Source organism: Drosophila serrata, unplaced genomic scaffold (genome assembly GCF_035046125.1).
Source record: "Drosophila serrata isolate PLE 108 unplaced genomic scaffold, ASM3504612v1 contig_359, whole genome shotgun sequence".
Lineage (NCBI taxonomy): Eukaryota > Metazoa > Arthropoda > Insecta > Diptera > Drosophilidae > Drosophila > Drosophila serrata.
In genome coordinates, this window is record NW_028257257.1 from 1,893,867 (window position 1) to 1,908,537 (window position 14,671).

General features: G+C 30.6%; 1 protein-coding gene across 1 annotated transcript in view; it reads right to left on the bottom strand.

Annotated features, from left to right (window-relative positions):
* Eip74EF (Ecdysone-induced protein E74) overlaps positions 1-14,671 on the bottom strand; it is an 85,324-nt gene that overhangs the window by 52,010 nt on the left and 18,643 nt on the right. Inside the window, exons 2-4 of the mRNA XM_086838627.1 lie at positions 8,328-8,958; positions 2,305-2,897; positions 802-1,152 (exon numbers count right to left, since the gene is read on the bottom strand). Of these exons, the coding sequence (XP_086694753.1) occupies positions 802-1,152; positions 2,305-2,391 (438 nt within the window). The 5' untranslated portion in view covers positions 2,392-2,897; positions 8,328-8,958. The remainder of the gene's footprint in view (positions 1-801; positions 1,153-2,304; positions 2,898-8,327; positions 8,959-14,671) is intronic.

Here is a 14,671-nt window from a genome sequence, read left to right on the forward strand (position 1 = left end):
GCGAGATTTGTTTTGGAACAAATTTAAGAATTTAATGGAAATTATGGAGTTATTCGACTATATAATTTTACTAGTTTATAAGTCAGAGCATGGCGAATCGGTGGACTATATATATACATATATATAGCTGACATAGGAACAATCGGACGATTTGTAGAACTATGATCTGTAATTAACTAACTTTGAAAACTAGTAAACAATGACTTGCAACTTTTGTACCAAAACACATTTCTGATGCTTGGCCGGTAGAAGTCACTTCGTTCCGGGGATGTTAGAACAAGTTGGGAATCATATACTCAGATGTGCGAGATGTGTTTCGGAACAAGAGCAAAGCTATTTGAATGAAACTATGGAGTTATTCTTCGATATAATTTTACAAGTATATAAATCGGAGCATGCCGAATCGGTGGACTATATATACATATTTATAGCTGACATAGGAAAGATCGGAAAAATAAGAAAAAATATTATAATTTCTCCAGTTTTCAACAGATTTCAAATTTGAAATATAGGCATAATATATTAATCTACAATTTTGTGTAAAATTTTATAAAACTTAAAAACTCTTCTAAAAGTTAGAGGAAATAATATGTTTGCCTTCTATTCCTAACTTTCCTTAATTTTTAAAATAAAATTTCCTATATCTTCCTATTCTTCTTTTGTATAGTTTTTAGTTTATACTCATAGACAGCACTGCCCTTTGTCCCGATATACGTATGTTTCAAGCTTAATCCAAATAATATGTAATGATTAAATATGATTAATAAATAAACTTCTCTGTTCTGTTCTTGGCGGATGTACATTTTCGACTTTCACCTCGACGGTGGCCAAATCGGAGAGCAGGCTCTCGATCTCAAAGTTGCCCTCGAAGCTGCGGAAGAGCTCATCGGAGGAGTCGCTGCCGCAGAGTGGTTCCACCACCACATTGACACTGCGGGCGGCTGCTCCGCTCAGTTCGTTGCATGGCTGCACTGCACCGCCATTTTGTCCCACGCCCAGGGACACGCCCAGGGATACGCCTACTCCTCCTGCTCCTGCTCCTACTCCAGCTCCCCCTCCTCCACCGATGGACTGTTGCGGATTACCGTTGGGATTGCCAGCCGATTGGATTGTGGGATTAATGTTTTCCGTTCCAGTCACCGTTGAATCATCCTGCGATGGGAGTTTAATTAAATAAATCAACAATTAATTATTATGTTAAGTAAATATTTGTTATTATTATAAATAATTAAGGTGTATTTGTTATTACAATAAATAATTACGGTGTATTTTTATTATTATAAATAATTATGGTGTACATAGAGAAAGAGAGCATAGATAAGTGAAAGGAATACCTATAATCTAAGACAAGTTTAGCTTAATCCACGCTAAACTTATTATTTTATTTGTTAATTCCAAGTATTATCCAAATTATCATTGAAAATATATTAAACAATTTTTAACCAATATTTTTTCTCTTAATTTTCTAGTAAAATTAAAAGAAGGAATTAAATTTAAATTGTTTTTTTTTTTAGAAAACGTTTTTAGAAAAACGTTGTCAGAAGTCTGAGGTTTAAAAACATTTTAAAAGATAATCCAAAACATATATAATTTTTTTGGTAGATTTATTATTGAAAAATATTTTAAATTAATGCTACAAAAATCAATTTTTCACTGAGTTTCCAATCTTAGTATTTATACTAGGGTGCTTCCGAAAACACTAAGGGTTTTAATACTCTTAAAATTTGTTCAAAATTAAGCTAAACATTTTTAAAAATTTAATAAAAATCTACACCCAATAAATTTCATAAATTTTTTTTAGACACAATTTTTAAGAGTTCAAAATTTATTTGTAATAAATATAGTTTTTATTATTTCCTTGTGGCAATTTAGTCAAATCTGTGAGTGAGTGATTTTGAAACATCCTAGAATTTTTGCATTTTTAAACTCACTAAAAAGTCAGCTAAAACTTTGCCACAAAATGTAGTATAATTAAAGCAACAAATTGTCACTAAAATTGTTAACTTAAGTATGTTTTTAGAAAGTTATGAGAACCATTTTAAAGAAATGCCAAGTCCCTCTTGGTTTTTCCGATAATCCCCTATTAATGTAGAAGGATTTAGGAACCTACATATAATATTTTCATTCATACTGTAAGAAACTTGTTTCAAATGATTTTAAAACCATTTAAATTCATTAGATTTAGATTTCCCAGTTTTCTCATATGCTTTCAATTATTTCTAGATATTATTTTTTTTTAATTTGTATACTTATATGCTTTCTATTATTTTTAGATATATTTTTCCCATAAATATGTATACTCACGGCTATGCATGTGGCCAAATCTAGACCTCCCACGAGTCGACCATCGTTATCCGGACACCAGAGCAGCGCATCGTCGATAAAGGGCATCGCTGAGAGGGCAAAGCCTGCACTGCAAATGCTGTTCGCTGCCAGCGTGCAGCCGTTTCCCGAAAACCCCTGCCAGTCGCGAAAATTCTGATCAATCTTGATGCCACCCAGGTCCAGGGTTCTCCTCTCGTCTCAAATCAGGAAAGTTTTTCTTAATAAATTTGCTTGATGTAGTATACCTATCACACTTGGTATAGACAGACTCTGTTTCGATGTTTTCTTTCACAATTTCAAATAAGATTTCATAAGATTTGTTTTGCGTTTTTGGAAATATATTCTTTTTTAGGCACTTTATATGAGACGGTTTTGGTTTTATGCTTTAACCATATAAAATTTGTATAAAGTTCGAAGAAAAAAACGTTCGAAATCCGTTCCTTTGTCGTTGTGTATAAAACTTGGTTTAATTATTTTGTATTTTTGTTTAATGCAGATTTAAAAATCCGTGTCTTGTATATATTTAAATGTGTAAGGTTAATTTTAATATTATTTTGGCTTTGTTTTGGAGTCTGCAAAGAGAGGAGAAACAATGGGGAGAATTTTTTATTAATTTTGGGAGTTTATAATTAGATAACATAAGAAAGGAAGCTAACTTTGAGAAGCAGAAACCCATAGGAAATCGATCATAACTTAGCCCAAGATTCTTAAATTTAAACTTAATATTTAAAAACAAAAAAATTGTACTAATTTTTAAACATTTTCAAACTTTACAAGACTTGTTTTGTATCCTGATGTATTGCATCAGGTCAGTTAAAAATTTGGGGGATCGAAAGGCAATCCCTATCACTACCACTATCGATGTTAACAGTGGGGAGGCCGTGCACAGAATGAGGTCAGAGCGATGGCAGTGCCTGGTATTTATAGTCTCCGAGTAAAGAGAACAGATAATCTGAGAGCGGGAGAGAAATTGAGATCTCCAGAGATAGGCAGAGACAGATAGAGAGAAAGGGGGTATCTCTAGAGATGAACAGAGAGAGATAGACATACCGAAAATGAAAGCAAGGAAGAGAGAGAGATAGAGAGAGAGAGAGAGATAGAGAGAGAGAGAGAGGGAGAGTGAGAGTGAGCGAGTACGAAAGAGGGGGAGTGAGCTAGTAGGAGAAAGGGGGAAGAGAGATAGAGATTTTGCTTAAAAGTATATAAAATTAACTTTATAATATTTAAATAATAATTCCCTACAACTTTCCCATAGCATTAAAGGTTTTTAATTGAACTTTAAGATCTACATTTGAATTAAAATCAAGCATTTATCAAATAAAACTAATATTTGATTAATCAAAGCAATGGTTTTTCATTTGTGGTAATTTTTAAAGAAATCTGCAGTAAATCTAAGAATTTATTTATTTATAAAATACCTCTTCAAATTAAATACCTCCTAAGCAGTATTTTATTTTGATTATTTTTTATCTATATTTCTGTGGATATTATCTATGAATTTATATATGAAAAATATGTTGCTCTCCAAGCTCATAAACCTCTTATTTTTAGTACCTATTTTGACATCAAATTATATCTAAAAGAAATAACTCCCTCTTCCCGGTCATTGTATCTATATCTAAAAATCCCATCCATCCCAATTGATTGCCTTTTTGCCAAGTTTTTCTTATGGGGAAATTCCAGACCATATGGATTTACATCTGTACCTTCCCAAAAACAATGCAGCATCATTGGGCGTCCATTAAATTATTTACATTAATACACACAACAATTTCTATAAACAAAAAAAAATAAGATAGTATATATATAGATAGGGAGAAAGAAGAGGATGCAAAATATAGAAAGTCGTCTTGTTGCATTGTTTCAATTTTTGCCTTGCGGCTTCCGGTTATAACTAATTTTCCATTTGAATCAAAGTTTTTCTCGCTCTCTCTCTCTCTCTCCTTTACTTCATCTCGTGTTTGTGTTTAAAGTTCAATAACATTAGAAATTGCGAATTACAACATAAAGGCAAAAGAGCGGAAAGAAAACTCGGCAGAGAGAAAGACGACGAAATTTTTGTCTGACAAAAAAATATACGAAAAATAGCAAAGAAAACAAAACTAAAAAAACAAAAATAGAAGCAAAGCTGGAAAAATGCTTTTTACATAACATGTTACTGAACTGCAGCAGCAACAGCAGCAGCGGCAACAAGTTTTGCACTCGCCAAATTCATTACAAGTGAAAGTCCAAAAACAACACCAACAACATTACTGCAACTGCAACTCCAACAACAACACCAACATACACCAACATCAACAACAAATGTAAGTTAAGCAACAACAACAACAACAAACATTGCATTCACAGCGCAAAAAGTTCGTTAACATTGAACTACGAAGCAAACGAGGCGGAATACGAAGAGAAAAATATGCGCATAGGAAAAAATATATAGACAAAACTTGCAAACAGCAAACTTGAAAGCAGCTTTAAAATGCAAGCATTAGTTGAAAATAATAAAAATATATATATGAGAGAGCAGCAACAAATAATATCAGGTTTAATAGCCACAAAAATGGCATCTAAATAATAGTTACTACATAATATTTGAGGTAATATAAATGAAAAGGAAAAAGGCTAGTCAAAAACTGTTTAGGAAAATGTAAAAGCAAGGAAAAACTATTATAAAATAATAAATAAAAGGAGCTTAAGGGAATTATGGAGTTTAAGGATTTTTCAATATTAAATAGGAGTAAAGAAAATTAAAGGATCCATTTGGAAGATCACAAAAAAATCAAAGTTCGTATTTAAAAACTTAATCTACAATACTAACAGTAACAAATAATTCATGAGACTAATATGAAAAATTTTATTTAATTTGTTAACTTTAAATATAATCTTCACATTCTTTGTTCCAATATTTATAGATATTTTTATACGACGATTTTTTTGAATAGCTAAGCCAAAAATACATTAATTTTAATTCGGTAAGCTGTCCTATGTTAGTTTTTATTAGGTTAATCAATATGCATACTCCATTTTTTATTTTTAAAATATTAAAATTTTTAACTTTTTTTTTTGTTATTTTTAACGATGAAAAATTTGGAAAATTTTGTTAAAAAAAATTGTTTTTCTTGAAACATGGCTAGATCGACTCGGCTGTTGATGCTGATCAAGAATATATATGATTTATAGGGTCGGAAATTATTCCTTCACAGCGTAAAAAGCTTCTGATATAGAAAATTATAAAAATATAAGCTTAATCAGTTTTTGAAAGAAATAACAATACCCAAAGGATTAACAAAACAACAAAAGCACGAAAAATAAGTAACAATAGCAATAAAAAAAGGAACTAAATGTAGCAACAAAGCAGCAACATTAGTGGCTGTAAAGGGCCAACAAAAAAACAAAAAACCAAAAGCAACATTAGTTACTTGAGTTGCAGCATTAGCGATAGATGCAATAGAAGCCACAACAACCAAAGAAACAAAAACAATACTAAAAGCAATATCTAATGCAGTCGAGCACAATGAACAACAATTGCTAGATGCAACTGCAATAACAACAACAACACCAACAACATTATCAAACACCAACACCAACACCAACCACATGCAACTTAGACATTACAACATTGCACCGCCTGGCACCCGCGTCATCATCATTTCTCTTTTCCAGCTTCTCTTTTCATCTCTCTGTACATTTTCCTATTGCTGTCTTTGCTTTGGCCGCTTCGGGTTTTCCACAGCTTGCTGTTATGATGCGCCTGCGCAGCGGAAAACTCGTTTTTCATTATTCAATACAAGCAGCAGCGGCAGCACAAGCCATGGCCGCTGCGCAGCTATTTCACTTTCCAGCCAAACGGCAAGTTCAAGCGAAAAAAAAAATAGCCAAGGAAAACTTGAAATCGGAAAAAAAGCGAAAAGAAAAGCAAAAACTGAGAAAGAGAGAGAAGCAAGAAAGGAAAAGCCAGTAGTGGAAAACCACCTCCAGCTTCAGCTGGCGCCAAGTTAGCCATTTGGACATTTACTGTTCGCCGTTCCCCATTTTCGCCCCGCGGCCTGAATTATAATTAGACATTTGGCCCGAGCCGCTCAACATTTATGCAAAATATTGGTTTGCATTTATCCCCCTTTTACCTCTATGTACTCCTCTTTTTACTCCCCCTTTTACTGCTCTTTTCTTCCCCCTTTTCACTTCCCTTCTCGCCTTTCTTTTTGGAGAATAACGAATAATCACAGAGTTGCAACAGTGCGTATACGCAATCTCTGATTAGCGGTAGATCAGAGATTGCTTAGAACTTGTAAATATGTGTACTTAGTAACTGCACAGAACGAAATATATTAATTATTAATTAAAAATATATCAAGTTAGAAATATTTGATGTATTTTTTATACCAAAACAACCACGTTATATCGAAAATAAAGAGGATTGTTTTGATAACTTACAAGGAACTTAAGTTATCTTCTTCTAAGCATTACTTTATGTTAAGTAAACAATTGAAGAAATAAATAATTGATCAAATAATAATTAATAAATAATAATAAAGAGTCTTCAAGCTACTTAATTTATCAATTTTACAGGAAGTAATCATATTTTTCAATGGAATTCTTTACTTGAATTATAACCATGGCATAAATGGCGTTACACATTAATATTCCTTGCTTTTGATTAAATCTTTTAAAGTATTCATAATTATATAATATTTTTTAGTTAAGAAATTCTGTAAGTTCAGTAATATTTCTTATTTTCTTTCAGTGTTACACAAGCTCAGAGCTCCCATAACTTCCTGGTTTACCCCTCCGAGAGTGGCTAGCAATGAGAATTCTCGATTTGGGAGTGGTCCATAGACCGCTGATCCACGATCACCGATCTCCCAGTGACCACAACACGCAATAAACGGTATTCTCAGTATTTGATTCTTAATGTGAGTGGAAAAGCTTTCTAGTCTTCACTGGAAATGTGTGACCTTATAATGGTTTATTAACCAAATATGTAAAAGTAAAGTAATAAAGTAAAAGTAATCTTTTAATCTGTTAATTTGAAAATATGTGCTCTTTTAGAACCGGTGCAGGTAATGATGCTTCGAGTATAATATGATTTTGATATTATTTATAATCTTTTATTTTCCTTGTTTATAATTTAAAATGCATTATCTTCAATTTCTTTAAATTGTATTAATTTTTTGCAAAGGAACTCTATCAATTTAGTTTCATTTTTATACCCTTACAGGGTATTATGGCTTCCATCAGAAGCTTAAAACGCTATGAAGGAGTCATTTCCGACCCTATAAATCATATATATTCTTGATCAGCATTAACAGCTGAATCGATCTAGCCATCTCAGAAAGAAAAAAAAATTTGTAAAGTTATTCAACATTTTTTACATCTTAAAAATTAAAAAAAAAAAATGTCAAAAAGTTTAAATTTTTTATAATTTAAATTGAGTATGCAGCTTTTTTAACCTAATAAAAACTAACATAGGTCAGCTTTCGGAATTAAAATTAATGCTTTTTTGGCTAAGTTATGCGTTTTTGAAACTTTGATTTATCGAAAAAATATAAGAATATCAATAAATTTCGATAGATTTCCGATATTATGCTATAATTTAATTGCAAACTGCAAGGGTATATATATTTCGGTTTACCAAAGTTAATTTCCTTTTTTGATTAATCATGTATTATAATAGATTTAAATAACAAATTGTTCAAAGTAAATTACATATTCCTTTACTTCTTTACAAATAATTAAATGGCATTTATAAATTTAAGCAAAACTTAGAAACCGATCTAAATGCCTTTTTTAATCATATCTATTTGCTTTGCTTTAAAATTCAATTAGACGTGATAGGTATTGCCCCAATCTATATAATTATTAAATGACATGCGGTCACAGACTATTGTTAGGGTTTATCGTGCCACAAATTGCACCTATGGAAATGATTTTCCCTTGATGAATTTCCAGTTCTAGAGATTAGAGGGAGAGATGACCTTAAATTTTGGGCGGGTTCTGTTCTTACTCACCTTTCGCTTTTTTATTATTTATTTGTTGTTTGTTGTCGTTGCTGAATGTTGATTACTTTCCTCGTTTTGTAAATGGTGTTGTAAATATATATAAATTTTGATTGTTATTGTTACTTGTATATATTGAACTACGATTTAATATTATTATTATTATGATTTATTATCCGTAAGGCAGTGTAAAGTTGTCAAAAAGTTGTTTACTTATTTGGATTGATTCACTTGTTGCACATTGACAATTGTATTTGCTTTGCCGCGCACTCGGGCGCATTTTTTAAAGTTGTTTTTTTTATGTTATTATTTTTTTGTGGCAACAACACTTGTCACAGTTGGTAAGTGGAATTTTTTTTGGAGGGGGGAAAAACAGTCTCTGAGCTGAGTTTTATCTTACAGCGTATGCGATAGATGTATAAAGTTTTATTGCCATTAGCATCGTTATCGATGGCATTGACCAAATTTGCATCAGTTCCCAGTTTGCTGCTTTTGGCACGCATTTATGGTGTTTGAAGGTGCGCTGGGGCATTTGGTGGGGAGGGGGCCCGGGTGGGGGGTCGGAGGATGTCACCGATTTTTCACCGATCGAAAAAAACCCCGCGCGCGTTTTGCCACCTTATGTCGGCTTGCTGTGCGGCCTCTGCAAGTAGAATCGAAGAAAAGAGATTCACAATCAATAAATATTAAATAAAACCTAAGTTCGCTGCATAACTTTAAATTATTTAAAACAAAAAAAAAAAATATACTAAAAGAACAACAACAAAGGGAGACAATGCGAGACATTGACAAACCGGTTGACAAGTCTACGAGCCAGAGGCCAAGACAACGCCGAAGATCAGGGTGTTCCCATTAACAGTATTTTGCGAGAGATAAAATATATATCTAGTTAACCCTTTCTAATTTTATCATATTAACCAACTCAAGTAAATCGAAATCTAAGTGATTGAAATGTTTAGTCTCTTCTGAATTATAATAATAAGTTCTTGAAATATAAAATATATTCACAGATTATTAATGAATAATTAACATAATTTCTTTAAATTAACAATGTGAAATTATATTTTGAAATAAGAAATTCAGTATAATTTCTTTCTTTCTTTAAATTTAAATTGTGAAATCATATACTGAAAGAAAAAAGTTTTTATAAATAAATCCAAGCTCAAGCCAGAAAATAATACATAGAAAATTACGACTAAATTGGTTAAATGATTTAATTTATTGCATACTTTTCTGCATCTTTTTAATTGATTTTAAAAGATTGTTTTTCTTTCTTTTACAAATTTTACCACATTATTTTTGTATTTTTTTGGAATTAAATGTATTTTTATTTTATGAGATTTTTAATTTTAGATTGTGTTTATTAAAACTATACCTATACCACATTATTTTTTATGACATTTTCCAGAACACCCTCGTCATCTTCTCGCCCCATCAATTTTCTGCATAGAATCCCATTAAAATGAAGAAACAAAATCAATTCTACAAAATATTGCAAAAAGAGACGCACACTTTAAAGCTTTCAATGCCTGCAAAAATCATGGAAGAGCTTTTCCTATATAAAAACTATATTAGACTGTATAAAAAAAACTATGCACAATGCGTTAGCTGCAAAGAACGAGAAAGATAGAGAAGAGAGTGAGAGAGAGAGTGAGAGAGAGAGACAGGTGGAAGGCAGAGAGAGAGACATGAAGTGCGCCGGCTTCTTTGACTTTTGTCTATTAACTGCGTAAATATATATGTATTTATGTATATGTGTGTGTGTGTTCTTGTTGTTATTATTCGCCGAGCTTTTGCAGTGTTTTTATTATTTTTATTGTTAGTTGTTTTTTTCTGCTCACTGTGTATGTGTGCATGGTGACCTTCTCACACTGTCATGGCTACGTATAATAAAATACTAGAAAAAAAAATAACAAAAGCTTTTGGCTTTATAATTTGTATGCAGCTCCCAATGCGTGTCGGTGTATGTGTGTGTGTGTGTGTGTGTGTGTGTGTCTGAAGAACATAAGCAAGTCGTGCTTAAAAAAACAACAACAACTACAGGAGATACTATAAAAACTACAATAGTTAGGAGAAAAAAAAAACAAACTATAAACAACAACCACAGGCAGTTTCATTGAACAAAATATTATTAACGTTCCGCTCAAGATCGTCGCTTTTTTCTAGCCATTTGAAAAGTTAAGCCAAGTTTTTGTTTTGTTTTTTTTTCTGTCTGACTTGAAATACTTCCGATTCATCGGTAAAAAAGCTTCGTTTTTTTTGTGTTTGGTGACAAGCTGCCAATGGAGGGGCGAAAATTAATTAATTTACCTAAGCGCGTGCTTAAAATTATTCATTTCTGGATAGTTTTAACAAGGGAAGTGTTGAAATAATCAATTACAAATTATAGTATAATAAATGAATTAATTTTGTATTTACTTTTTAGAGATAGTGCAAAATAATGTAAGAAAAATACATCAATTCTGATTTATGATGTTAAAATTGTTGTGAATTTTCACAGAATTATTTAACGTACTTTGAGTCCTAAACATTAAGTGAACTTCTCTAAAATATTAACTATAAATTCTTATAAAAATTCCTCCTCTAATCTATTAATAAAACCTATAAATAAACCTTAATTTTGTGGGTTTTCCACCTTGATTTAAATACTAAATACTAATTTTCCTTGATCACTAGCTTTTAGCCTTTTAAATATTAGTCACAATTTAAGCTAAATCAATTCAGCAAAATTCAAAAGTGGCTAAATTTTAACCTTGGTCTTAAGCTTTTACTATTTGTGAATAAATTAAGAAAAATGTTGGCAAAAGGCATAAGTTTAGCTAAGTTTTTTAATTCTGTTATATTGCATTATAATATTATAATACTATACAATGCATATCATATTTAATATTATATTATTAAAGTATCTCCTTTAAATTTCCAATAGTTTCTTGCAATTTATTTTTACCCAATATTTAGCAATTACTTTGTGTAGTTACAATTTAGCAAATGTTTAAAATGTAACCTTAGGTTTTTGTGCTTTACTTTTGGTATTTGTTTTTGCCTATTGTAACCACAACAAAATAAAAAACTATAGTATTTTTTCTCGCCCTCTCTCTCTCTCTATTTGTTGTTGTTGTTGCTTAGCCAAGTGACCTTCTTCCCCGCTGCTTCTGCTTCTTCTTCTTCTTTTGCTTTGTTGTTGTTTTTAGTTTTATATTGTTGTAAATGTAGTTGTTGTTGTTGTATATTCCGATTCAAGTTTAAGGTCATCGCTTTGGTAGTTTTTTTTTTTTATTGTAAAATAGACGGCAGACTGTGGACTGTAGACAGTCGCTAATGCCGCACTAATGGCCATTGCTGTAGGGTATTTGTTATTGTTTTTTTTACAGGTAAATGTACAGGTAGCTTAGCACCCACCACCCCCCCATTGACGTAGCCACCTCATCACCAAAAGCCAAGGGCGTAACGAATTTTGTTGTAATCGTGCGTCTCCTTCTTGCTTTTTTTGTTTAACTATTTTTCTTTACCCTTTTTTTACACTTGAAATAACTATATTTTTTTATGAAATAATTTACTTAAGAAATCATTAATTTACCTATAATTTAATTTATTTATATTTAGTTTCTGATCTTTAAACTTTCTTTAAAGTATATATCTTTCAAATTTGAAATTTAATTTAATTTCATGATTTCCTTTTTAAAAAGTGTGTTTATTTTGTTTTGTGTGTATAACCTTTTAAACATTATGCATTAATTTGGCAGAGTTTAAGGTTTTATGTGCGAAAAGAAAATATTCAATTGGTTAATGCCCCTCATTATGTGTAACTAATTTGCAGTGGCAAAAAACAAAAAAAAAACATTACATTAAGTAAAAGAGTGAAACAAATTAAACAAGTCGGTCAGGGCATTTTATAAATACATTTTAGGTAAGACAAAAAGTAATCAAAAGTGGAATTTGATAAAAAATAATATTTTATAAATAAATATTACTAATTATTAAGGGGTAAACTTTTAAAATGATATATATAAACAGCAAATTTTCTTCTTTAGTTAAATCATTGCCCTAAAAAACTATATGTAATATTAAAGGTTTTTTAATTTAAAGAAAATATTCCTAAAAATCCCAAAGATATATAATTTTAAGCATTTATTTTACAAAGATTAAAACCTTTACCTTATAAATTTAATACTATTTCTCTTAATTACCAATCACATGAGATTTAAACCCTTAAGAATCGCACCTTAACTCCATATATTCATATATTTTCCAAACACATTACACATCCGCCACGTTGGCCCACTAAAATATTTAATTTATAAATGCTTGTTAATTAATCAGGCATTCATTTTCCATTTCAGTATGCCCTCAAAAAGCAATTACCAAAATTATTATCATCATTATCGTTATGAAAGCGAGATTCATTGGCATCTCTCGCATTGGGTCACACGCGGCGTATACGTTATATACATATTTCTGTTGATGATGATGATGATGATGATGATGATGATGATGATTTCTTCATCGTGTTACAGCAGAGAACCCACAAAAACAAAAAACCAAGAAAACCTTTAACTTAGCCATGGGAAACCAACGACCTTGCCTTTGAATTATACAACCAATTCTCAAATTCTTGACATAAGAAACACAACTCAACACAACTTAACCAGCAACAAGAAAACACACAGACAAAAACTGAATTCTAATTAAATTAACCAAAAAATAAACATAAACAACAGCGAATGTTAAATGGAAAAATTATTCTGCCAGCGCCATAAAAAGTGCGATCAAGAAGCAAAGCGCAGACACACGAGACACACGGCCATTATGCATAATATTTTATAATGAATAATAGATAGTGGATAGTGGATAGTGTATAGTGGATAAATACATAATAGGAATGTAAATTGCAAAGGAAAAGTTGAGTCAGGCCTCAGAGAGAACGCATCTAAAAGATATATATATATATATATCTGATATATATCTGCCCCACTCACTAACTGATCCCATTGTTCTCGCTGATGGCCTCTAAATGAAACTGTTACAGTGTAAGTGTAAATGTAAGTGCAGTGGAATAATTATAAAAGAAATGTTTGCACTTCGAGAAAATTTTAATATTTAAGGGGAGAATTATTATTTTAATCATTTAAAAATTTTATTTTCATTCCATTGATTATCTTGAACCAGTTATCTTAAAAAAACATGCCAAATGTGTAGGAAAAAAAAATAATATAATATAATATATATTATAGATGTTAGCTTTAATAAACTATAAATGTTTAGAATATTATTAAATTTTTATATTAATATTTATATAGAAAATGTTATCATTTTCTTTGAATTTAGGAAACTTTAAACTTGTATTTAAAAGGAAATTTTTATATCTAGTTAAATTTTAGTTATTTATATACTTTTTTGGTTCTCAAAATGGATTTTTAATAAGTCAAATATAAGTTCATTCTTCTGGCGTAATATGGAATATATGTATATAATTATTAAATGTTGATTTGAAATATTTTTTTTTTTTTTCAAATTATAAAACAAAAATTAAACAAAACTTAACAAAAAAAAAATCATATTTACAACAATATAAAGGGAAAATATAACAAAATATTTAATTCTTTAGTGTGGTATTATTATACGGTAGTAGAAGGTATATTTATACTGATTAAAAAAGTATGAAAAAATAAAAAAGGTACATAATTATGTATTTAATTATCATGTTTAATGCTTTTACTAACTCTAAATTTACTTATTATATTTATAGATAAATAAATATTTTACTTCCCTATATAAATAGTAGTAAAATGTAAGATTTAAAATTTATGAAAAATACCTGTAAATATAGTTAGTAAATTAACAGCCTCCCAAAATTTAACTAAATTCAATATATAAAATCTTTAAACTTTAATAAAAAACCCCTTAATCACTATGATTTAATTAAAAACCGCAATAAAAGTTAATAATTGTCTTGCATTTCCTACACCTCGCGAGTATTTAAACAACTAAAAAATTGTTATAAAAACAAAAGAACAAGAAGCGCAGCAAAAGGCGAACAAAACAAAAAACAAAAACAACGAAAAGAAAAACAAAGAAGAGGCATAACTTTACTACAATTTATCTGTATTTGTGTAGGTCTCCAATGTGCCACAAGCAAAAGTGCATTTGTGTGTGTGAGTGTGTGTGTGTATCTGTGTGTGAATAAAATACACGCAACCTTCAAAAAAATCTAACAAAGCAAACTTGTTCAATAGTCATATGCGTATCAGGAAGTCAGCATTTCAAGGATTGACTCATTGAAAAAGTCGAATGCGACGACGACGACGACGACGACGGCGACGGCAACAAAAACAAGTTCGTCTCTGTCGCACACACAT